At 36.6% G+C, this 25,797-nt stretch overlaps 1 protein-coding gene across 3 annotated transcripts in view; it reads right to left on the minus strand.

Moving 5' to 3' along the window:
- Window positions 1-119: 119 nt before the first annotated feature.
- Window positions 120-25,797, minus strand: part of LOC308321501 (complement C2) — a 64,180-nt gene continuing 38,502 nt past the window's right edge. For all 3 annotated transcript variants that reach the window (XM_080772431.1, XM_080772430.1, XM_080772429.1), the window contains one exon: window positions 120-397. In XM_080772431.1, coding sequence (XP_080628557.1) covers window positions 245-397 — 153 coding nt within the window. In that variant the 3' untranslated portion in view covers window positions 120-244. The remainder of the gene's footprint in view (window positions 398-25,797) is intronic.

The raw sequence follows: 25,797 nt of genomic DNA on the forward strand, positions 1-25,797 counted from the left end.
TTAGTGGGCAGAAACTGCAGATCCTCACTGAGGTGCTGTTTTAACCATTGGTTGGTGTCAGTTGACAGTGGGCAGGAACTGCAGATCCTCGCTGAGGTGCTGTTTTAACCATAGGGGTGGTGTTAGTTGACAGTGGGCAGGAACTGCAGATCCTCACTGAGGTGCTGTTTTAACCATAGGGTGGTGTTAGTGGGCAGAAACTGCAGATCCTCACTGAGGTGCTGTTTTAACCATAGGGGTGGTGTTAGTTGACAGTGGGCAGGAACTGCAGATCCTCACTGAGGTGCTGTTTTAACCAGGGCAGCAGGCTGAACACACTGACGTGGAAGTCGCGTGCGTCTGGAGAGGGTCCGTCAGCTCCGCACACGTCCGTGGTGCCCCAGGTCACTACGCCCACCTGTAGGGCGACAGCTCGTTAAGTCCTAACACCTGGTACTTAAAACCCATTTAGACCTGAGGACGATTCTACAAAATGTCCTTTCCGGTAAATACAACACATTGAGCAGGGCACTGCAGGGAGTTGAACCCCGTTCCGGTAAACCAGAAGTCCGACACCAGTGCCTTAGTTTTTGTGTTGTTCATTTACAGGTCCAGGTGTGCATATGCATGTGCGCCTGTGCGTGTGTAGGTGCACGCTTCAATATAACCCATCGTTTTTTTCATTTTTTCAATATTGTCAAATCATCAAAAATGATGAAAAACGGCGCGCTATAGTATGCCGTACGATATAGGCTATAGCCCACGGTCCAAAATGATGAGAAACGAGGATAACTTTTTTTCCCAAAATTTAAAAAAACATGGGCTATAACCCATCGTTTTTTTATTTTTTCAATTTTGTCAAATCATCAAAAATGATGAAAAACGGCGCGCTATAGTATGCCGTACGATATAGGCCAGGTGTTCCCAAACTTTTTTGGACCAGGTACCCCTTTTGGGGTAGATATTTTTCCAGGTACCCCCTCATCCTCGCAACACGGATAACAATATATTTACAACCACAAGCAGTGTTTCCTGCAGGAAAAAGCTTTGGCATGGTGCTGGGCACAGGCCGCAATTTTGCTTAATTAATTAATTAGATTAATTAATTAATAAGATTAATACATTAAGATTAATTTGTATTATTGCTCTTGTATTGCTATTGGAGACACTGGGGGGACACTGGGGGACACTGGGCAGGCACTGAGGAGGCACTGGGGAGGCACTCAGGGGCACACTGGGGAGGCACTGGGAAGGCACTCGGGGGGCACACTGGGGAGGCATTGGGGAGGCACTCAGGGGGACACTGGGGAGGCACTCGGGGGGACACTGTCTAAATGTATACGTCTAAATGTAAAAGTCTAAATGTATACGTTTAAATGTAGACGTCTAAATGTATACGTTTAAATGTAGACGTCTAAATGTAGACTTCTAAATGTAGACGTCTAAATGTAGACGTCTAAATGTATACAGACGTCTGTATACAGACGTCTAAATGTAGACGTCTAAATGTAGACGTCTAAATGTGTACGTCTAAATGTAGACGTCTAAATGTGTACGTCTTCTCTTATGGGGGTCCCTGGCATATCTTTTCAAATGGGGGTCCACGGGCTAAGTAGTGTCAATTTGGGGGTCCTTGACATGAAAAAGTTTGGGAACCACTGCTTTAAACACTTTAGCACTTTATGAACATGAACAAAATAGATGAGTCCCCCCTGGAACTCCCTCAGGTACCCCTGGGGGTCCCCGGACCCCACTTTGGGAACCACTGATATAGGCTATAGCCCATGGTCCAAAATGATGAGAAACGAGGCTAACTTTTTTTTCCAAAATTTCAAAAAACATGGGCTATAACCCATCGTTTTTGTCATTTCGTCATTTTTTTCAAATCCTCAAAAATGATGAAAAACGGCGCGCTATAGTATGCCGTACGATATGGGCTATAGCCCATGGTCCAAAATGATGAAAAACGAGGCTAACTTTTTTTTTCAAAATTTCAAAAAACATGGGCTATAACCCATCGTTTTTGTCATTTCGTCATTTTTTTCAAATGCTCAAAAATGATGAAAAACGGCGCGCTATAGTATGCCGTACGATATGGGCTATAGCCCATGGTCCAAAATGATGAGAAACGAGGCTAACTTTTTTTTTTGAAATTTCAAAAAACATGGGCTATAACCCATCGTTTTTGTCATTTCGTCATTTTTTTCAAATCCTCAAAAATGATGAAAAACGGCGCGCTATAGTATGCCGTACTATATGGGCTATAGCCCATGGTCCAAAATGATGAAAAACGAGGCTAACTTTTTTTTTCAAAATTTCAAAAAACATGGGCTATAACCCATCGTTTTTGTCATTTCGTCATTTTTTTCAAATGCTCAAAAATGATGAAAAACGGCGCGCTATAGTATGCCGTACGATATGGGCTATATCCCATGGTCCAAAATGATGAGAAACGAGGCTAACTTTTTTTTTCAAAATTTCAAAAAACATGGGCTATAACCCATCGTTTTTGTCATTTCGTCATTTTTTTCAAATCCTCAAAAATGATGAAAAACGGCGCGCTATAGTATGCCGTACGATATGGGCTATAGCCCATGGTCCAAAATGATGAGAAACGAGGCTAACTTTTTTTTTCAAAATTTCAAAAAACATGGGCTATAACCCATCGTTTTTGTCATTTTGTCATTTTTTTCAAATCCTCAAAAATGATGAAAAACAGCGCTATAGTATGCCGTACGATATGGGCTATAGCCCATGGTCCAAAATGATGAGAAACGAGGCTAACTTTTTTTTTCAAAATTTCAAAAAACATGGGCTATAACCCATCGTTTTTGTCATTTCGTCATTTTTTTCAAATCCTCAAAAATGATGAAAAACGGCGCGCTATAGTATGCCGTACGATATGGGCTATAGCCCATGGTCCAAAATGATGAGAAACGAGGCTAACTTTTTTTTTCAAAATTTCAAAAAACATGGGCTATAACCCATCGTTTTTGTCATTTCGTCATTTTTTTCAAATCCTCAAAAATGATGAAAAACGGCGCGCTATAGTATGCCGTACGATATGGGCTATAGCCCATGGTCCAAAATGATGAGAAACGAGGCTAATTTTTTTTTCAAATTTTCAAAAAACATGGGCTATAACCCATCGTTTTTGTCATTTCGTCATTTTTTTCAAATCCTCAAAAATGATGAAAAACGGCGCGCTATAGTATGCCGTACGATATGGGCTATAGCCCATGGTCCAAAATGATGAGAAACGAGGCTAACTTTTTTTTTCAAAATTTAAAAAAACATGGGCTATAACCCATCGTTTTTGTCATTTCGTCATTTTTTTCAAATCCTCAAAAATGATGAAAAACGGCGCGCTATAGTATGCCGTACGATATGGGCTATAGCCCATGGTCCAAAATGATGAGAAACGAGGCTAACTTTTTTTTTTCAAAATAAAAAAAAACATGGGCTATAACCCATCGTTTTTGTCATTTCGTCATTTTTTTCAAATCCTCAAAAATGATGAAAAACGGCGCGCTATAGTATGCCGTACGATATGGGCTATAGCCCATGGTCCAAAATGATGAGAAACGAGGCTAACTTTTTTTTTCAAAATTTCAAAAAACATGGGCTATAACCCATCGTTTTTGTCATTTCGTAATTTTTTTCAAATCCTCAAAAATGATGAAAAACAGCGCGCTATAGTATGCCGTACGATATGGGCTATAGCCCATGGTCCAAAATGATGAGAAACGAGGCAATTTTTTTTTTCAAAATTTCAAAAAACATGGGCTATAACCCATCGTTTTTGTCATTTCGTCATTTTTTTCAAATCCTCAAAAATGATGAAAAACGGCGCGCTATAGTATGCCGTACGATATGGGCTATAGCCCATGGTCCAAAATGATGAGAAACGAGGCTAACTTTTTTTTTCAAAATTTCAAAAAACATGGGCTATAACCCATCGTTTTTGTCATTTCGTCATTTTTTTCAAATCCTCAAAAATGATGAAAAACGGCGCGCTATAGTATGCCGTACGATATGGGCTATAGCCCATGGTCCAAAATGATGAGAAACGAGGCTAATTTTTTTTTCAAATTTTCAAAAAACATGGGCTATAACCCATCGTTTTTGTCATTTCGTCATTTTTTTCAAATCCTCAAAAATGATGAAAAACGGCGCGCTATAGTATGCCGTACGATATGGGCTATAGCCCATGGTCCAAAATGATGAGAAACGAGGCTAACTTTTTTTTTCAAAATTAAAAAAAACATGGGCTATAACCCATCGTTTTTGTCATTTCGTCATTTTTTTCAAATCCTCAAAAATGATGAAAAACGGCGCGCTATAGTATGCCGTACGATATGGGCTATAGCCCATGGTCCAAAATGATGAGAAACGAGGCTAACTTTTTTTTTTCAAAATTAAAAAAAACATGGGCTATAACCCATCGTTTTTGTCATTTCGTCATTTTTTTCAAATCCTCAAAAATGATGAAAAACGGCGCGCTATAGTATGCCGTACGATATGGGCTATAGCCCATGGTCCAAAATGATGAGAAACGAGGCTAACTTTTTTTTTCAAAATTTCAAAAAACATGGGCTATAACCCATCGTTTTTGTCATTTCGTAATTTTTTTCAAATCCTCAAAAATGATGAAAAACAGCGCGCTATAGTATGCCGTACGATATGGGCTATAGCCCATGGTCCAAAATGATGAGAAACGAGGCAATTTTTTTTTTCAAAATTTCAAAAAACATGGGCTATAACCCATCGTTTTTGTCATTTCGTCATTTTTTTCAAATCCTCAAAAATGATGAAAAACGGCGCGCTATAGTATGCCGTACGATATGGGCTATAGCCCATGGTCCAAAATGATGAGAAACGAGGCTAACTTTTTTTTTCAAAATTAAAAAAAACATGGGCTATAACCCATCGTTTTTGTCATTTTGTCATTTTTTTCAAATCCTCAAAAATGATGAAAAACGGCGCGCTATAGTATGCCGTACGATATGGGCTATAGCCCATGGTCCTAAATGATGAGAAACGAGGCTAACTTTTTTTTTTTTAATTAAAAAAAATATGGGCTATAACCCATCGTTTTTGTCATTTCGTCATTTTTTTTAAATCCTCAAAAATGATGAAAAACGGCGCGCTATAGTATGCCGTACGATATGGGCTATATCCCATGGTCCAAAAGGATGAGAAACGAGGCTAACTTTTTTTTTCAAATTTTCAAAAAACATGGGCTATAACCCATCGTTTTTGTCATTTCGTCATTTTTTTCAAATCCTCAAAAATGATGAAAAACGGCGCGCTATAGTATGCCGTACAATATGGGCTATAGCCCATGGTCCAAAATGATGAGAAACGAGGCTAACCTTTTTTTTCAAAATTTCAAAAAACATGGGCTATAACCCATCGTTTTTGTCATTTCGTCATTTTTTTCAAATCCTCAAAAATGATGAAAAACGGCGCGCTATAGTATGCCGTACGATATGGGCTATAGCCCATGGTCCAAAATGATGAGAAACGAGGCAAATTTTTTTTCCAAAATTTCAAAAAACATGGGCTATAACCCATCGTTTTTGTCATTTCGTCATTTTTTTTGAATCCTCAAAAATGATGAAAAACGGCGCGCTATAGTATGCCGTACGATATGGGCTATAGCCCATGGTCCAAAATGATGAGAAACGAGGCTAACTTTTTTTTTCAAAATTTCAAAAAACATGGGCTATAACCCATCGTTTTTGTCATTTCGTCATTTTTTTCAAATCCTCAAAAATTATGAAAAACGGCGCGCTATAGTATGCCGTACGATATGGGCTATAGCCCATGGTCCAAAATGATGAGAAACGAGGCTAACTTTTTTTTTCAAAATTTAAAAAAACATGGGCTATAACCCATCGTTTTTGTCATTTCGTCATTTTTTTCAAATCCTCAAAAATGATGAAAAACGGCGCGCTATAGTATGCCGTACGATATGGGCTATAGCCCATGGTCCAAAATGATGAGAAACGAGGCTAACTTTTTTTTTTCAAAATAAAAAAAAACATGGGCTATAACCCATCGTTTTTGTCATTTCGTCATTTTTTTCAAATCCTCAAAAATGATGAAAAACGGCGCGCTATAGTATGCCGTACGATATGGGCTATAGCCCATGGTCCAAAATGATGAGAAACGAGGCTAATTTTTTTTTCAAATTTTCAAAAAACATGGGCTATAACCCATCGTTTTTGTCATTTCGTCATTTTTTTCAAATCCTCAAAAATGATGAAAAACGGCGCGCTATAGTATGCCGTACAATATGGGCTATAGCCCATGGTCCAAAATGATGAGAAACGAGGCTAACTTTTTTTTTCAAAATTTCAAAAAACATGGGCTATAACCCATCGTTTTTGTCATTTCGTCATTTTTTTCAAATCCTCAAAAATGATGAAAAACGGCGCGCTATAGTATGCCGTACGATATGGGCTATAGCCCATGGTCCAAAATGATGAGAAACGAGGCTAATTTTTTTTTCAAAATTTCAAAAAACATGGGCTATAACCCATCGTTTTTGTCATTTCGTCATTTTTTTTGAATCCTCAAAAATGATGAAAAACGGCGCGCTATAGTATGCCGTACGATATGGGCTATAGCCCATGGTCCAAAATGATGAGAAACGAGGCTAACTTTTTTTTTCAAAATTTCAAAAAACATGGGCTATAACCCATCGTTTTTGTCATTTCGTCATTTTTTTCAAATCCTCAAAAATTATGAAAAACGGCGCGCTATAGTATGCCGTACGATATGGGCTATAGCCCATGGTCCAAAATGATGAGAAACGAGGCTAACTTTTTTTTTCAAAATTTAAAAAAACATGGGCTATAACCCATCGTTTTTGTCATTTCGTCATTTTTTTCAAATCCTCAAAAATGATGAAAAACGGCGCGCTATAGTATGCCGTACGATATGGGCTATAGCCCATGGTCCAAAATGATGAGAAACGAGGCTAACTTTTTTTTTTCAAAATAAAAAAAAACATGGGCTATAACCCATCGTTTTTGTCATTTCGTCATTTTTTTCAAATCCTCAAAAATGATGAAAAACGGCGCGCTATAGTATGCCGTACGATATGGGCTATAGCCCATGGTCCAAAATGATGAGAAACGAGGCTAACTTTTTTTTTCAAAATTTCAAAAAACATGGGCTATAACCCATCGTTTTTGTCATTTCGTAATTTTTTTCAAATCCTCAAAAATGATGAAAAACAGCGCGCTATAGTATGCCGTACGATATGGGCTATAGCCCATGGTCCAAAATGATGAGAAACGAGGCAATTTTTTTTTTCAAAATTTCAAAAAACATGGGCTATAACCCATCGTTTTTGTCATTTCGTCATTTTTTTCAAATCCTCAAAAATGATGAAAAACGGCGCGCTATAGTATGCCGTACGATATGGGCTATAGCCCATGGTCCAAAATGATGAGAAACGAGGCTAACTTTTTTTTTTTAAATTAAAAAAAACATGGGCTATAACCCATCGTTTTTGTCATTTCGTCATTTTTTTCAAATCCTCAAAAATGATGAAAAACGGCGCGCTATAGTATGCCGTACGATATGGGCTATATCCCATGGTCCAAAAGGATGAGAAACGAGGCTAACTTTTTTTTTCAAAATTTCAAAAAACATGGGCTATAACCCATCGTTTTTGTCATTTCGTCATTTTTTTCAAATCCTCAAAAATGATGAAAAACGGCGCGCTATAGTATGCCGTACGATATGGGCTATAGCCCATGGTCCAAAATGATGAGAAACGAGGCTATTTTTTTTTTCAAATTTTAAAAAAACATGGGCTATAACCCATCGTTTTTGTCATTTCGTCATTTTTTTCAAATCCTCAAAAATGATGAAAAACGGCGCGCTATAGTATGCCGTACAATATGGGCTATAGCCCATGGTCCAAAATGATGAGAAACGAGGCTAACTTTTTTTTTCAAAATTTCAAAAAACATGGGCTATAACCCATCGTTTTTGTCATTTCGTCATTTTTTTCAAATCCTCAAAAATGATGAAAAACGGCGCGCTATAGTATGCCGTACGATATGGGCTATAGCCCATGGTCCAAAATGATGAGAAACGAGGCTAATTTTTTTTTCAAAATTTCAAAAAACATGGGCTATAACCCATCGTTTTTGTCATTTCGTCATTTTTTTCGAATCCTCAAAAATGATGAAAAACGGCGCGCTATAGTATGCCGTACGATATGGGCTATAGCCCATGGTCCAAAATGATGAGAAACGAGGCTAACTTTTTTTTTCAAAATTTAAAAAAACATGGGCTATAACCCATCGTTTTTGTCATTTCGTCATTTTTTTCAAATCCTCAAAAATTATGAAAAACGGCGCGCTATAGTATGCCGTACGATATGGGCTATATCCCATGGTCCAAAATGATGAGAAACGAGGCTAACTTTTTTTTTCAAAATTTCAAAAAACATGGGCTATAACCCATCATTTTTGTCATTTCGTCATTTTTTTCAAATCCTCAAAAATGATGAAAAACGGCGCGCTATAGTATGCCGTACGATATGGGCTATAGCCCATGGTCCAAAATGATGAGAAACGAGGCAATTTTTTTTTTCAAAATTTCAAAAAACATGGGCTATAACCCATCGTTTTTGTCATTTCGTCATTTTTTTAAAATCCTCAAAAATGATGAAAAACGGCGCGCTATAGTATGCCGTACGATATGGGCTATAGCCCATGGTCCAAAATGATGAGAAACGAGGCTAACTTTTTTTTTCAAAATAAAAAAAAACATGGGCTATAACCCATCGTTTTTGTCATTTTGTCATTTTTTTCAAATCCTCAAAAATGATGAAAAACGGCGCGCTATAGTATGCCGTACGATATGGGCTATAGCCCATGGTCCTAAATGATGAGAAACGAGGCTAACTTTTTTTTTTTTAATTAAAAGAAATATGGGCTATAACCCATCGTTTTTGTCATTTCGTCATTTTTTTAAAATCCTCAAAAATGATGAAAAACGGCGCGCTATAGTATGCCGTACGATATGGGCTATATCCCATGGTCCAAAAGGATGAGAAACGAGGCTAACTTTTTTTTTCAAAATTTCAAAAAACATGGGCTATAACCCATCGTTTTTGTCATTTCGTCATTTTTTTCAAATCCTCAAAAATGATGAAAAACGGCGCGCTATAGTATGCCGTACGATATGGGCTATAGCCCATGGTCCAAAATGATGAGAAACGAGGCTAATTTTTTTTTCAAATTTTCAAAAAACATGGGCTATAACCCATCGTTTTTGTCATTTCGTCATTTTTTTCAAATCCTCAAAAATGATGAAAAACGGCGCGCTATAGTATGCCGTACAATATGGGCTATAGCCCATGGTCCAAAATGATGAGAAACGAGGCTAACTTTTTTTTTCAAAATTTCAAAAAACATGGGCTATAACCCATCGTTTTTGTCATTTCGTCATTTTTTTCAAATCCTCAAAAATGATGAAAAACGGCGCGCTATAGTATGCCGTACGATATGGGCTATAGCCCATCGTCCAAAATGATGAGAAACGAGGCTAATTTTTTTTTCAAAATTTCAAAAAACATGGGCTATAACCCATCGTTTTTGTCATTTCGTCATTTTTTTCGAATCCTCAAAAATGATGAAAAACGGCGCGCTATAGTATGCCGTACGATATGGGCTATAGCCCATGGTCCAAAATGATGAGAAACGAGGCTAACTTTTTTTTTCAAAATTTCAAAAAACATGGGCTATAACCCATCGTTTTTGTCATTTCGTCATTTTTTTCAAATCCTCAAAAATTATGAAAAACGGCGCGCTATAGTATGCCGTACGATATGGGCTATATCCCATGGTCCAAAATGATGAGAAACGAGGCTAACTTTTTTTTTCAAAATTTCAAAAAACATGGGCTATAACCCATCATTTTTGTCATTTCGTCATTTTTTTCAAATCCTCAAAAATGATGAAAAACGGCGCGCTATAGTATGCCGTACGATATGGGCTATAGCCCATGGTCCAAAATGATGAAAAACGAGGCAATTTTTTTTTTCAAAATTTCAAAAAACATGGGCTATAACCCATCGTTTTTGTCATTTCGTCATTTTTTTCAAATCCTCAAAAATGATGAAAAACGGCGCGCTATAGTATGCCGTACGATATGGGCTATAGCCCATGGTCCAAAATGATGAGAAACGAGGCTAACTTTTTTTTTCAAAATTAAAAAAAACATGGGCTATAACCCATCGTTTTTGTCATTTTGTCATTTTTTTTAAATCCTCAAAAATGATGAAAAACGGCGCGCTATAGTATGCCGTACGATATGGGCTATAGCCCATGGTCCTAAATGATGAGAAACAAGGCTAACTTTTTTTTTTTTAATTTAAAAAAATATGGGCTATAACCCATCGTTTTTGTCATTTCGTCATTTTTTTCAAATCCTCAAAAATGATGAAAAACGGCGCGCTATAGTATGCCGTACGATATGGGCTATATCCCATGGTCCAAAAGGATGAGAAACGAGGCTAACTTTTTTTTTCAAAATTTCAAAAAACATGGGCTATAACCCATCGTTTTTGTCATTTCGTCATTTTTTTCAAATGATGAAAAACGGCGCGCTATAGTATGCCGTACGATATGGGCTATAGCCCATGGTCCAAAATGATGAGAAACGAGGCTAATTTTTTTTTCAAATTTTCAAAAAACATGGGCTATAACCCATCGTTTTTGTCATTTCGTCATTTTTTTCGAATCCTCAAAAATGATGAAAAACGGCGCGCTATAGTATGCCGTACGATATGGGCTATAGCCCATGGTCCAAAATGATGAGAAACGAGGCTAACTTTTTTTTTTGAAATTTCAAAAAACATGGGCTATAACCCATCGTTTTTGTCATTTCGTCATTTTTTTCAAATCCTCAAAAATTATGAAAAACGGCGCGCTATAGTATGCCGTACGATATGGGCTATATCCCATGGTCCAAAATGATGAGAAACGAGGCTAACTTTTTTTTTCAAAATTTCAAAAAACATGGGCTATAACCCATCATTTTTGTCATTTCGTCATTTTTTTCAAATCCTCAAAAATGATGAAAAACGGCGCGCTATAGTATGCCGTACGATATGGGCTATAGCCCATGGTCCAAAATGATGAGAAACGAGGCTAATTTTTTTTTCAAATTTTCAAAAAACATGGGCTATAACCCATCGTTTTTGTCATTTCGTCATTTTTTTCAAATCCTCAAAAATGATGAAAAACGGCGCGCTATAGTATGCCGTACGATATGGGCTATAGCCCATGGTCCAAAATGATGAGAAACGAGGATTTGAAAAAAATGACGAAATGACAAAAACGATGGGTTATAGCCCATGTTTTTTGAAATTTTGAAAAAAAAAGTTAGCCTCGTTTCTCATCATTTTGGACCATGGGCTATAGCCCATATCGTACGGCATACTATAGCGCGCTGTTTTTCATCATTTTTGAGGATTTGAAAAAAATGACGAAATGACAAAAACGATGGGTTATAGCCCATGTTTTTTGAAATTTTGAAAAAAAAAGTTAGCCTCGTTTCTCATCATTTTGGACCATGGGCTATAGCCCATATCGTACGGCATACTATAGCGCGCCGTTTTTCATCATTTTTGAGGATTTGAAAAAAATGACGAAATGACAAAAACGATGGGTTATAGCCCATGTTTTTTGAAAATTTGAAAAAAAAAGTTAGCCTCGTTTCTCATCATTTTGGACCATGGGCTATAGCCCATATCGTACGGCATACTATAGCGCACCGTTTTTCATCATTTTTGAGGATTTGAAAAAAATGACGAAATGACAAAAACGATGGGTTATAGCCCATGTTTTTTTTAATTTTGAAAAAAAAAGTTAGCCTCGTTTCTCATCATTTTGGACCATGGGCTATAGCCCATATCGTACGGCATACTATAGCGCGCCGTTTTTCATCATTTTTGAGGATTTGAAAAAAATGACGAAATGACAAAAACGATGGGTTATAGCCCATGTTTTTTTAAATTTTGAAAAAAAAAGTTAGCCTCGTTTCTCATCATTTTGGACCATGGGCTATAGCCCATATCGTACGGCATACTATAGCGCGCCGTTTTTCATCATTTTTGAGGATTTGAAAAAAATGACGAAATGACAAAAACGATGGGTTATAGCCCATGTTTTTTGAAAATTTGAAAAAAGAATTAGCCTCGTTTCTCATCATTTTGGACCATAGGCTATAGCCCATATCGTACGGCATACTATAGCACGCCGTTTTTCATCATTTTTGAGGATTTGAAAAAAATGACGAAATGACAAAAACGATGGGTTATAGCCCATGTTTTTTGAAATTTTGGAAAAAAAAGTTAGCCTCGTTTCTCATCATTTTGGACCATGGGATATAGCCCATATCGTACGGCATACTATAGCGCGCCGTTTTTCATCATTTTTGAGGATTTGAAAAAAATGACAAAATGACAAAAACGATGGGTTATAGCCCATGTTTTTTGAAATTTTGAAAAAAAAAGTTAGCCTCGTTTCTCATCATTTTGGACCATGGGATATAGCCCATATCGTACGGCATACTATAGCGCGCCGTTTTTCATCATTTTTGAGGATTTGAAAAAAATGACGAAATGACAAAAACGATGGGTTATAGTCCATGTTTTTTGAAATTTCAAAAAAAAAAGTTAGCCTCGTTTCTCATCATTTTGGACCATGGGCTATAGCCCATTAACCTGACGCTGCCAGATGAGGGCGGTATTGCGGAAACATATTCCCCAACACAACACTCATCTGGGATCTCTGACGGAGTTGAGCCCTGAGTCAGATCTGCTTCGTACCGAACCAATCAGTGTGAGCTAAAGCCGGGATGCGGATGTGACGGTATATAGACACGTCGATATGATTGGTTGTGTTTGCACGCCCACACGGTGATAGACAGACGCTCCCATCCAATCATCTACCATGTATCTTGAAAAAAAGGAACAGCCCCGTCATCGAATTTCCTTCCGCGATCCCAGATCCAAATAAGCTGTGAAACAAATTTGTGTAGCAAGCTTTTTGGATCTGGCAGCGTCAGGTTAATAGCCCATATCGTACGGCATACTATAGCGCGCCGTTTTTCATCATTTTTGAGGATTTGAAAAAAATGACAAAATGACAAAAACGATGGGTTATAGCCCATGTTTTTTGAAAATTTGAAAAAAAAATTAGCCTCGTTTCTCATCATTTTGGACCATGGGCTATAGCCCATATCGTACGGCATACTATAGCACGCCGTTTTTCATCATTTTTGAGGATTTGAAAAAAATGACGAAATGACAAAAACGATGGGTTATAGCCCATGTTTTTTGAAATTTTGGAAAAAAAAGTTAGCCTCGTTTCTCATCATTTTGGACCATGGGCTATAGCCCATATCGTACGGCATACTATAGCGCGCCGTTTTTCATCATTTTTGAGGATTTAAAAAAAATGACGAAATGACAAAAACGATGGGTTATAGCCCATGTTTTTTGAAATTTTGAAAAAAAAAATTATCCTCGTTTCTCATCATTTTGGACCATGGGCTATAGCCCATATCGTACGGCATACTATAGCGCGCCGTTTTTCATCATTTTTGAGGATTTGAAAAAAATGACGAAATGACAAAAACGATGGGTTATAGCCCATGTTTTTTGAAAATTTGAAAAAAACATTTGCCTCGTTTCTCATCATTTTGGACCATGGGCTATAGCCCATATCGTACGGCATACTATAGCGTGCCGTTTTTCATCATTTTTGAGGATTTGAAAAAAATGACGAAATGACAAAAACGATGGGTTATAGCCCATGTTTTTTGAAATTTTGAAAAAAAAAGTTAGCCTCGTTTCTCATCATTTTGGACCATGGGATATAGCCCATATCGTACGGCATACTAAAGCGCGCCGTTTTTCATCATTTTTGAGGATTTGAAAAAAATGACGAAATGACAAAAACGATGGGTTATAGCCCATGTTTTTTGAAATTTCAAAAAAGAAAGTTAGCCTCGTTTCTCATCATTTTGGACCATGGGCTATAGCCCATATCGTACGGCATACTATAGCGCGCCGTTTTTCATCATTTTTGAGGATTTGAAAAAAATGACGAAATGACAAAAACGATGGGTTATAGCCCATGTTTTTTGAAATTTTGAAAAAAAAAGTTAGCCTCGTTTCTCATCATTTTGGACCATGGGCTATAGCCCATATCGTACGGCATACTATAGCGCGCCGTTTTTCATCATTTTTGAGGATTTGAAAAAAATGACGAAATGACAAAAACGATGGGTTATAGCCCATGTTTTTTTAAATTTTGAAAAAAAAAGTTAGCCTCGTTTCTCATCATTTTGGACCATGGGCTATAGCCCATATCGTACGGCATACTATAGCGCACCGTTTTTCATCATTTTTGAGGATTTGAAAAAAATGACGAAATGACAAAAACGATGGGTTATAGCCCATGTTTTTTTTAATTTTGAAAAAAAAAGTTATCCTCGTTTCTCATCATTTTGGACCATGGGCTATAGCCCATATCGTACGGCATACTATAGCGCGCCGTTTTTCATCATTTTTGAGGATTTGAAAAAAATGACGAAATGACAAAAACGATGGGTTATAGCCCATGTTTTTTTAAATTTTGAAAAAAAAAGTTAGCCTCGTTTCTCATCATTTTGGACCATGGGCTATAGCCCATATCGTACGGCATACTATAGCTCGCCGTTTTTCATCATTTTTGAGGATTTGAAAAAAATGACGAAATGACAAAAACGATGGGTTATAGCCCATGTTTTTTGAAATTTTGAAAAAAAAATTAGCCTCGTTTCTCATCATTTTGGACCATGGGCTATAGCCCATATCGTACGGCATACTATAGCGCGCCGTTTTTCATCATTTTTGAGGATTTGAAAAAAATGACGAAATGACATAAACGATGGGTTATAGCCCATGTTTTTTGAATTTTTGAAAAAAAAAGTTATCCTCGTTTCTCATCATTTTGGACCATGGGCTATAGCCCATATCGTACGGCATACTATAGCGCGCTGTTTTTCATCATTTTTGAGGATTTGAAAAAAATGACGAAATGACAAAAACGATGGGTTATAGCCCATGTTTTTTGAAATTTTGAAAAAAAAAGTTAGCCTCGTTTCTCATCATTTTGGACCATGGGCTATAGCCCATATCGTACGGCATACTATAGCGCACCGTTTTTCATCATTTTTGAGGATTTGAAAAAAATGACGAAATGACAAAAACGATGGGTTATAGCCCATGTTTTTTTAAATTTTGAAAAAAAAAGTTATCCTCGTTTCTCATCATTTTGGACCATGGGCTATAGCCCATATCGTACGGCATACTATAGCGCGCCGTTTTTCATCATTTTTGAGGATTTGAAAAAAATGACGAAATGACAAAAACGATGGGTTATAGCCCATGTTTTTTTAAATTTTGAAAAAAAAAGTTAGCCTCGTTTCTCATCATTTTGGACCATGGGCTATAGCCCATATCGTACGGCATACTATAGCGAGCCGTTTTTCATCATTTTTGAGGATTTGAAAAAAATGACGAAATGACAAAAACGATGGGTTATAGCCCATGTTTTTTGAAATTTTGAAAAAAAAATTAGCCTCGTTTCTCATCATTTTGGACCATGGGCTATAGCCCATATCGTACGGCATACTATAGCGCGCCGTTTTTCATCATTTTTGAGGATTTGAAAAAAATGACAAAATGACAAAAACGATGGGTTATAGCCCATGTTTTTTTAAATTTTGAAAAAACAAGTTAGCCTCGTTTCTCATCATTTTGGACCATGGGCTATAGCCCATATCGTACGGCATACTATAGCGCGCCGTTTTTCATCATTTTTGAGGATTTGAAAAAAATGACGAAATGACAAAAACGATGGGTTATAGCCCATGTTTTTTGAAAATTTGAAAAAAAAATTAGCCTCGTTTCTCATCATTTTGGACCATGGGCTATAGCCCATATCGTACGGCATACTATAGCACGCCGTTTTTCATCATTTTTGAGGATTTGAAAAAAATGACGAAATGACAAAAACGATGGGTTATAGCCCATGTTTTTTGAAATTTTGGAAAAAAAAGTTAGCCTCGTTTCTCATCATTTTGGACCATGGGCTATAGCCCATATCGTACGGCATACTATAGCGCGCCGTTTTTCATCATTTTTGAGGATTTGAAAAAAATGACGAAATGACAAAAACGATGGGTTATAGCCCATGTTTTTTGAAATTTTGAAAAAAAAAGTTATCCTCGTTTCTCATCATTTTGGACCATGGGCTATAGCCCATATCGTACGGCATACTATAGCGCGCCGTTTTTCATCATTTTTGAGGATTTGAAAAAAATGACGAAATGACAAAAACGATGGGTTATAGCCCATGTTTTTTGAAAATTTGAAAAAAAAAGTTAGCCTCGTTTCTCATCATTTTGGACCATGGGATATAGCCCATATCGTACGGCATACTATAGTGCGCCGTTTTTCATCATTTTTGAGGATTTGAAAAAAATGACGAAATGACCAAAACGATGGGTTATAGCCCATGTTTTTTTTAATTTTGAAAAAAAAAGTTAGCCTCGTTTCTCATCATTTTGGACCATGGGCTATAGCCCATATCGTACGGCATACTATAGCGCGCTGTTTTTCATCATTTTTGAGGATTTGAAAAAAATTACGAAATGACAAAAACGATGGGTTATAGCCCATGTTTTTTGAAATTTTGGAAAAAAAAGTTAGCCTCGTTTCTCATCATTTTGGACCATGGGCTATAGCCCATATCGTACGGCATACTATAGCGCGCCGTTTTTCATCATTTTTGAGGATTTGAAAAAAATGACGAAATGACAAAAACGATGGGTTATAGCCCATGTTTTTTTTAATTTTGAAAAAAAAGGTTAGCCTCGTTTCTCATCATTTTGGACCATGGGCTATAGCCCATATCGTACGGCATACTATAGCGAGCCGTTTTTCATCATTTTTGAGGATTTGAAAAAAATGACGAAATGACAAAAACGATGGGTTATAGCCCATGTTTTTTGAAATTTTGAAAAAAAAATTAGCCTCGTTTCTCATCATTTTAGACCATGGGCTATAGCCCATATCGTACGGCATACTATAGCGCGCCGTTTTTCATCATTTTTGAGGATTTGAAAAAAATGACGAAATGACAAAAACGATGGGTTATAGCCCATGTTTTTTTAAATTTTGAAAAAAAAAGTTAGCCTCGTTTCTCATCATTTTGGACCATGGGCTATAGCCCATATCGTACGGCATACTATAGCGCGCCGTTTTTCATCATTTTTGAGGATTTGAAAAAAATGACGAAATGACAAAAACGATGGGTTATAGCCCATGTTTTTTGAAAATTTGAAAAAAAAATAAGCCTCGTTTCTCATCATTTTGGACCATGGGCTATAGCCCATATCGTACGGCATACTATAGCGCGCCGTTTTTCATCATTTTTGAGGATTTGAAAAAAATGACGAAATGACAAAAACGATGGGTTATAGCCCATGTTTTTTGAAAATTTGAAAAAAAAATTAGCCTCGTTTCTCATCATTTTGGACCATGGGCTATAGCCCATATCGTACGGCATACTATAGCGCGCCGTTTTTCATCATTTTTGAGGATTTGAAAAAAATGACGAAATGACAAAAACGATGGGTTATAGCCCATGTTTTTTGAAATTTTGAAAAAAAAAGTTAGCCTCGTTTCTCATCATTTTGGACCATGGGCTATAGCCCATATCGTACGGCATACTATAGCTCGCCGTTTTTCATCATTTTTGAGGATTTGAAAAAAATGACGAAATGACAAAAACGATGGGTTATAGCCCATGTTTTTTTTAATTTTGAAAAAAAAAGTTAGCCTCGTTTCTCATCATTTTGGACCATGGGCTATAGCCCATATCGTACGGCATACTATAGCGCGCCGTTTTTCATCATTTTTGAGGATTTGAAAAAAATGACGAAATGACAAAAACGATGGGTTATAGCCCATGTTTTTTTAAATTTTGAAAAAAAAAGTTAGCCTCGTTTCTCATCATTTTGGACCATGGGCTATAGCCCATATCGTACGGCATACTATAGCGCGCCGTTTTTCATCATTTTTGAGGATTTGAAAAATAATGACGAAATGACAAAAACGATGGGTTATAGCCCATGTTTTTTTAAATTTTGAAAAAAAAAGTTAGCCTCGTTTCTCATCATTTTGGACCATGGGCTATAGCCCATATCGTACGGCATACTATAGCGCACCGTTTTTCATCATTTTTGAGGATTTGAAAAAAATGACGAAATGACAAAAACGATGGGTTATAGCCCATGTTTTTTTAAATTTTGAAAAAAAAAGTTAGCCTCGTTTCTCATCATTTTGGACCATGGGCTATAGCCCATATCGTACGGCATACTATAGCGCGCCGTTTTTCATCATTTTTGAGGATTTGAAAAAAATGACGAAATGACAAAAACGATGGGTTATAGCCCATGTTTTTTGAAATTTTGAAAAAAAAAGTTAGCCTCGTTTCTCATCATTTTGGACCATGGGCTATAGCCCATATCGTACGGCATACTATAGCGCGCTGTTTTTCATCATTTTTGAGGATTTGAAAAAAATGACGAAATGACAAAAACGATGGGTTATAGCCCATGTTTTTTTTAATTTTGAAAAAAAAAGTTAGCCTCGTTTCTCATCATTTTGGACCATGGGCTATAGCCCATATCGTACGGCATACTATAGCGCGCTGTTTTTCATCATTTTTGAGGATTTGAAAAAAATGACGAAATGACAAAAACGATGGGTTATAGCCCATGTTTTTTTAAATTTTGAAAAAAAAAGTTAGCCTCGTTTCTCATCATTTTGGACCATGGGCTATAGCCCATATCGTACGGCATACTATAGCGCGCCGTTTTTCATCATTTTTGAGGATTTGAAAAAAATGACGAAATGACAAAAACGATGGGTTATAGCCCATGTTTTTTTAAATTTTGAAAAAAAAAGTTAGCCTCGTTTCTCATCATTTTGGACCATGGGCTATAGCCCATATCGTACGGCATACTATAGCGCGCCGTTTTTCATCATTTTTGAGGATTTGAAAAATAATGACGAAATGACAAAAACGATGGGTTATAGCCCATGTTTTTTTAAATTTTGAAAAAAAAAGTTAGCCTCGTTTCTCATCATTTTGGACCATGGGCTATAGCCCATATCGTACGGCATACTATAACGCACCGTTTTTCATCATTTTTGAGGATTTGAAAAAAATGACGAAATGACAAAAACGATGGGTTATAGCCCATGTTTTTTTAAATTTTGAAAAAAAAAGTTAGCCTCGTTTCTCATCATTTTGGACCATGGGCTATAGCCCATATCGTACGGCATACTATAGCGCGCCGTTTTTCATCATTTTTGAGGATTTGAAAAAAATGACGAAATGACAAAAACGATGGGTTATAGCCAATGTTTTTTTAAATTTTGAAAAAAAAAGTTAGCCTCGTTTCTCATCATTTTGGACCATGGGCTATAGCCCATATCGTACGGCATACTATAGCGCGCCGTTTTTCATCATTTTTGAGGATTTGAAAAAAATGACGAAATGACAAAAACGATGGGTTATAGCCCATGTTTTTTGAAATTTTGAAAAAAAAAGTTAGCCTCGTTTCTCATCATTTTGGACCATGGGCTATAGCCCATATCGTACGGCATACTATAGCGCGCTGTTTTTCATCATTTTTGAGGATTTGAAAAAAATGACGAAATGACAAAAACGATGGGTTATAGCCCATGTTTTTTTTAATTTTGAAAAAAAAAGTTAGCCTCGTTTCTCATCATTTTGGACCATGGGCTATAGCCCATATCGTACGGCATACTATAGCGCGCTGTTTTTCATCATTTTTGAGGATTTGAAAAAAATGACGAAATGACAAAAACGATGGGTTATAGCCCATGTTTTTTTAAATTTTGAAAAAAAAAGTTAGCCTCGTTTCTCATCATTTTGGACCATGGGCTATAGCCCATATCGTACGGCATACTATAGCGCGCCGTTTTTCATCATTTTTGAGGATTTGAAAAAAATGACGAAATGACAAAAACGATGGGTTATAGCCCATGTTTTTTTTAATTTTGAAAAAAAAAGTTAGCCTCGTTTCTCATCATTTTGGACCATGGGCTATAGCCCATATCGTACGGCATACTATAGCGCGCCGTTTTTCATCATTTTTGAGGATTTGAAAAAAATGACGAAATGACAAAAACGATGGGTTATAGCCCATGTTTTTTGAAATTTTGAAAAAAAAAGTTATCCTCGTTTCTCATCATTTTGGACCATGGGCTATAGCCCATATCGTACGGCATACTATAGCGCGCTGTTTTTCATCATTTTTGAGGATTTGAAAAAAATGACGAAATGACAAAAACGATGGGTTATAGCCCATGTTTTTTGAAATTTTGGAAAAAAAAGTTAGCCTCGTTTCTCATCATTTTGGACCATGGGCTATAGCCCATATCGTACGGCATACTATAGCGCACCGTTTTTCATCATTTTTGAGGATTTGAAAAAAATGACGAAATGACAAAAACGATGGGTTATAGCCCATGTTTTTTTAAATTTTGAAAAAAAAAGTTAGCCTCGTTTCTCATCATTTTGGACCATGGGCTATAGCCCATATCGTACGGCATACTATAGCGCGCCGTTTTTCATCATTTTTGAGGATTTGAAAAAAATGACGAAATGACAAAAACGATGGGTTATAGCCCATGTCTTTTTAAATTTTGAAAAAAAAAGTTAGCCTCGTTTCTCATCATTTTGGACCATGGGCTATAGCCCATATCGTACGGCATACTATAGCGCGCCGTTTTTCATCATTTTTGAGGATTTGAAAAAAATGACGAAATGACAAAAACGATGGGTTATAGCCCATGTTTTTTGAAATTTTGAAAAAAAAAGTTAGCCTCGTTTCTCATCATTTTGGACCATGGGCTATAGCCCATATCGTACGGCATACTATAGCGCGCCGTTTTTCATCATTTTTGAGGATTTGAAAAAAATGACGAAATGACAAAAACGATGGGTTATAGCCCATGTTTTTTGAAATTTTGAAAAAAAAAGTTATCCTCGTTTCTCATCATTTTGTACCATGGGCTATAGCCCATATCGTACGGCATACTATAGCGCACCGTTTTTCATCATTTTTGAGGATTTGAAAAAAATGACGAAATGACAAAAACGATGGGTTATAGCCCATGTTTTTTTTAATTTTGAAAAAAAAAGTTAGCCTCGTTTCTCATCATTTTGGACCATGGGCTATAGCCCATATCGTACGGCATACTATAGCGCGCCGTTTTTCATCATTTTTGAGGATTTGAAAAAAATGACGAAATGACAAAAACGATGGGTTATAGCCCATGTTTTTTTAAATTTTGAAAAAAAAAGTTAGCCTCGTTTCTCATCATTTTGGACCATGGGCTATAGCCCATATCGTACGGCATACTATAGCGCGCCGTTTTTCATCATTTTTGAGGATTTGAAAAAAATGACGAAATGACAAAAACGATGGGTTATAGCCCATGTTTTTTGAAATTTTGAAAAAAAAAGTTAGCCTCGTCTCTCATCACTTTGGACCATGGGATATAGCCCATATCGTACGGCATACTATAGCGCGCCGTTTTTCATCATTTTTGAGGATTTGAAAAAATGACGAAATGACAAAAACGATGGGTTATAGCCCATGTTTTTTGAAATTTCAAAAAAAAAAGTTAGCCTCGTTTCGCATCATTTTGGACCATTGGCTATAGCCCATATCGTACGGCATACTATAGCGCGCCGTTTTTCATCATTTTTGAGGATTTGAAAAAAATGACGAAATGACAAAAACGATGGGTTATAGCCCATGTTTTTTGAAATTTTGAAAAAAAAAGTTAGCCTCGTTTCTCATCATTTTGGACCATGGGCTATAGCCCATATCGTACGGCATACTATAGCGCGCCGTTTTTCATCATTTTTGAGGATTTGAAAAAATGACGAAATGACAAAAACGATGGGTTATAGCCCATGTTTTTTTAAATTTTGAAAAAAAAAGTTAGCCTTGTTTCTCATCATTTTGGACCATGGGCTATAGCCCATATCGTACGGCATACTATAGCGCACCGTTTTTCATCATTTTTGAGGATTTGAAAAAAATGACGAAATGACAAAAACGATGGGTTATAGCCCATGTTTTTTTAAATTTTGAAAAAAAAAGTTAGCCTCGTTTCTCATCATTTTGGACCATGGGCTATAGCCCATATCGTACGGCATACTATAGCGCGCCGTTTTTCATCATTTTTGAGGATTTGAAAAAAATGACGAAATGACAAAAACGATGGGTTATAGCCCATGTTTTTTTAAATTTTGAAAAAAAAAGTTAGCCTCGTTTCTCATCATTTTGGACCATGGGCTATAGCCCATATCGTACGGCATACTATAGCGCGCCGTTTTTCATCATTTTTGAGGATTTGAAAAAAATGACGAAATGACAAAAACGATGGGTTATAGCCCATGTTTTTTGAAATTTTGAAAAAAAAAGTTAGCCTCGTTTCTCATCATTTTGGACCATGGGCTATAGCCCATATCGTACGGCATACTATAGCGCGCCGTTTTTCATCATTTTTGAGGATTTGAAAAATAATGACGAAATGACAAAAACGATGGGTTATAGCCCATGTTTTTTTAAATTTTGAAAAAAAAAGTTAGCCTCGTTTCTCATCATTTTGGACCATGGGCTATAGCCCATATCGTACGGCATACTATAGCGCACCGTTTTTCATCATTTTTGAGGATTTGAAAAAAATGACGAAATGACAAAAACGATGCGTTATAGCCCATGTTTTTTTAAATTTTGAAAAAAAAGTTAGCCTCGTTTCTCATCATTTTGGACCATGGGCTATAGCCCATATCGTACGGCATACTATAGCGCGCCGTTTTTCATCATTTTTGAGGATTTGAAAAAAATGACGAAATGACAAAAACGATGGGTTATAGCCCATGTTTTTTTAAATTTTGAAAAAAAAAGTTAGCCTCGTTTCTCATCATTTTGGACCATGGGCTATAGCCCATATCGTACGGCATACTATAGCGCGCCGTTTTTCATCATTTTTGAGGATTTGAAAAAAATGACGAAATGACAAAAACGATGGGTTATAGCCCATGTTTTTTGAAATTTTGAAAAAAAAAGTTAGCCTCGTTTCTCATCATTTTGGACCATGGGCTATAGCCCATATCGTACGGCATACTATAGCGCGCTGTTTTTCATCATTTTTGAGGATTTGAAAAAAATGACGAAATGACAAAAACGATGGGTTATAGCCCATGTTTTTTTTAATTTTGAAAAAAAAAGTTAGCCTCGTTTCTCATCATTTTGGACCATGGGCTATAGCCCATATCGTACGGCATACTATAGCGCGCTGTTTTTCATCATTTTTGAGGATTTGAAAAAAATGACGAAATGACAAAAACGATGGGTTATAGCCCATGTTTTTTTAAATTTTGAAAAAAAAAGTTAGCCTCGTTTCTCATCATTTTGGACCATGGGCTATAGCCCATATCGTACGGCATACTATAGCGCGCCGTTTTTCATCATTTTTGAGGATTTGAAAAAAATGACGAAATGACAAAAACGATGGGTTATAGCCCATGTTTTTTTAAATTTTGAAAAAAAAAGTTAGCCTCGTTTCTCATCATTTTGGACCATGGGCTATAGCCCATATCGTACGGCATACTATAGCGCGCCGTTTTTCATCATTTTTGAGGATTTGAAAAAAATGACGAAATGACAAAAACGATGGGTTATAGCCCATGTTTTTTGAAATTTTGAAAAAAAAGGTTATCCTCGTTTCTCATCATTTTGGACCATGGGCTATAGCCCATATCGTACGGCATACTATAGCGCGCTGTTTTTCATCATTTTTGAGGATTTGAAAAAAATGACGAAATGACAAAAACGATGGGTTATAGCCCATGTTTTTTGAAATTTTGGAAAAAAAAGTTAGCCTCGTTTCTCATCATTTTGGACCATGGGCTATAGCCCATATCGTACGGCATACTATAGCGCACCGTTTTTCATCATTTTTGAGGATTTGAAAAAAATGACGAAATGACAAAAACGATGGGTTATAGCCCATGTTTTTTTAAATTTTGAAAAAAAAAGTTAGCCTCGTTTCTCATCATTTTGGACCATGGGCTATAGCCCATATCGTACGGCATACTATAGCGCGCCGTTTTTCATCATTTTTGAGGATTTGAAAAAAATGACGAAATGACAAAAACGATGGGTTATAGCCCATGTTTTTTTAAATTTTGAAAAAAAAAGTTAGCCTCGTTTCTCATCATTTTGGACCATGGGCTATAGCCCATATCGTACGGCATACTATAGCGCGCCGTTTTTCATCATTTTTGAGGATTTGAAAAAAATGACGAAATGACAAAAACGATGGGTTATAGCCCATGTTTTTTGAAATTTTGAAAAAAAAAGTTAGCCTCGTTTCTCATCACTTTGGACCATGGGATATAGCCCATATCGTACGGCATACTATAGCGCGCCGTTTTTCATCATTTTTGAGGATTTGAAAAAATGACGAAATGACAAAAACGATGGGTTATAGCCCATGTTTTTTGAAATTTCAAAAAAAAAAGTTAGCCTCGTTTCGCATCATTTTGGACCATGGGCTATAGCCCATATCGTACGGCATACTATAGCGAGCCGTTTTTCATCATTTTTGAGGATTTGAAAAAAATGACGAAATGACAAAAACGATGGGTTATAGCCCATGTTTTTTGAAATTTTGAAAAAAAATTTAGCCTCGTTTCTCATCATTTTAGACCATGGGCTATAGCCCATATCGTACGGCATACTATAGCGCGCCGTTTTTCATCATTTTTGAGGATTTGAAAAAAATGACGAAATGACAAAAACGATGGGTTATAGCCCATGTTTTTTTAAATTTTGAAAAAAAAAGTTAGCCTCGTTTCTCATCATTTTGGACCATGGGCTATAGCCCATATCGTACGGCATACTATAGCGCGCCGTTTTTCATCATTTTTGAGGATTTGAAAAAAATGACGAAATGACAAAAACGATGGGTTATAGCCCATGTTTTTTGAAAATTTGAAAAAAAAATAAGCCTCGTTTCTCATCATTTTGGACCATGGGCTATAGCCCATATCGTACGGCATACTATAGCGCGCCGTTTTTCATCATTTTTGAGGATTTGAAAAAAATGACGAAATGACAAAAACGATGGGTTATAGCCCATGTTTTTTGAAAATTTGAAAAAAAAATTAGCCTCGTTTCTCATCATTTTGGACCATGGGCTATAGCCCATATCGTACGGCATACTATAGCGCGCCGTTTTTCATCATTTTTGAGGATTTGAAAAAAATGACGAAATGACAAAAACGATGGGTTATAGCCCATGTTTTTTGAAATTTTGAAAAAAAAAGTTAGCCTCGTTTCTCATCATTTTGGACCATGGGCTATAGCCCATATCGTACGGCATACTATAGCTCGCCGTTTTTCATCATTTTTGAGGATTTGAAAAAAATGACGAAATGACAAAAACGATGGGTTATAGCCCATGTTTTCTTTAATTTTGAAAAAAAAAGTTAGCCTCGTTTCTCATCATTTTGGACCATGGGCTATAGCCCATATCGTACGGCATACTATAGCGCGCCGTTTTTCATCATTTTTGAGGATTTGAAAAAAATGACGAAATGACAAAAACGA

Source organism: Protomyctophum bolini (genome assembly GCF_963924005.1).
Source record: "Protomyctophum bolini genome assembly, chromosome: 9".
Classification (NCBI taxonomy): Eukaryota; Metazoa; Chordata; class Actinopteri; order Myctophiformes; family Myctophidae; genus Protomyctophum; species Protomyctophum bolini.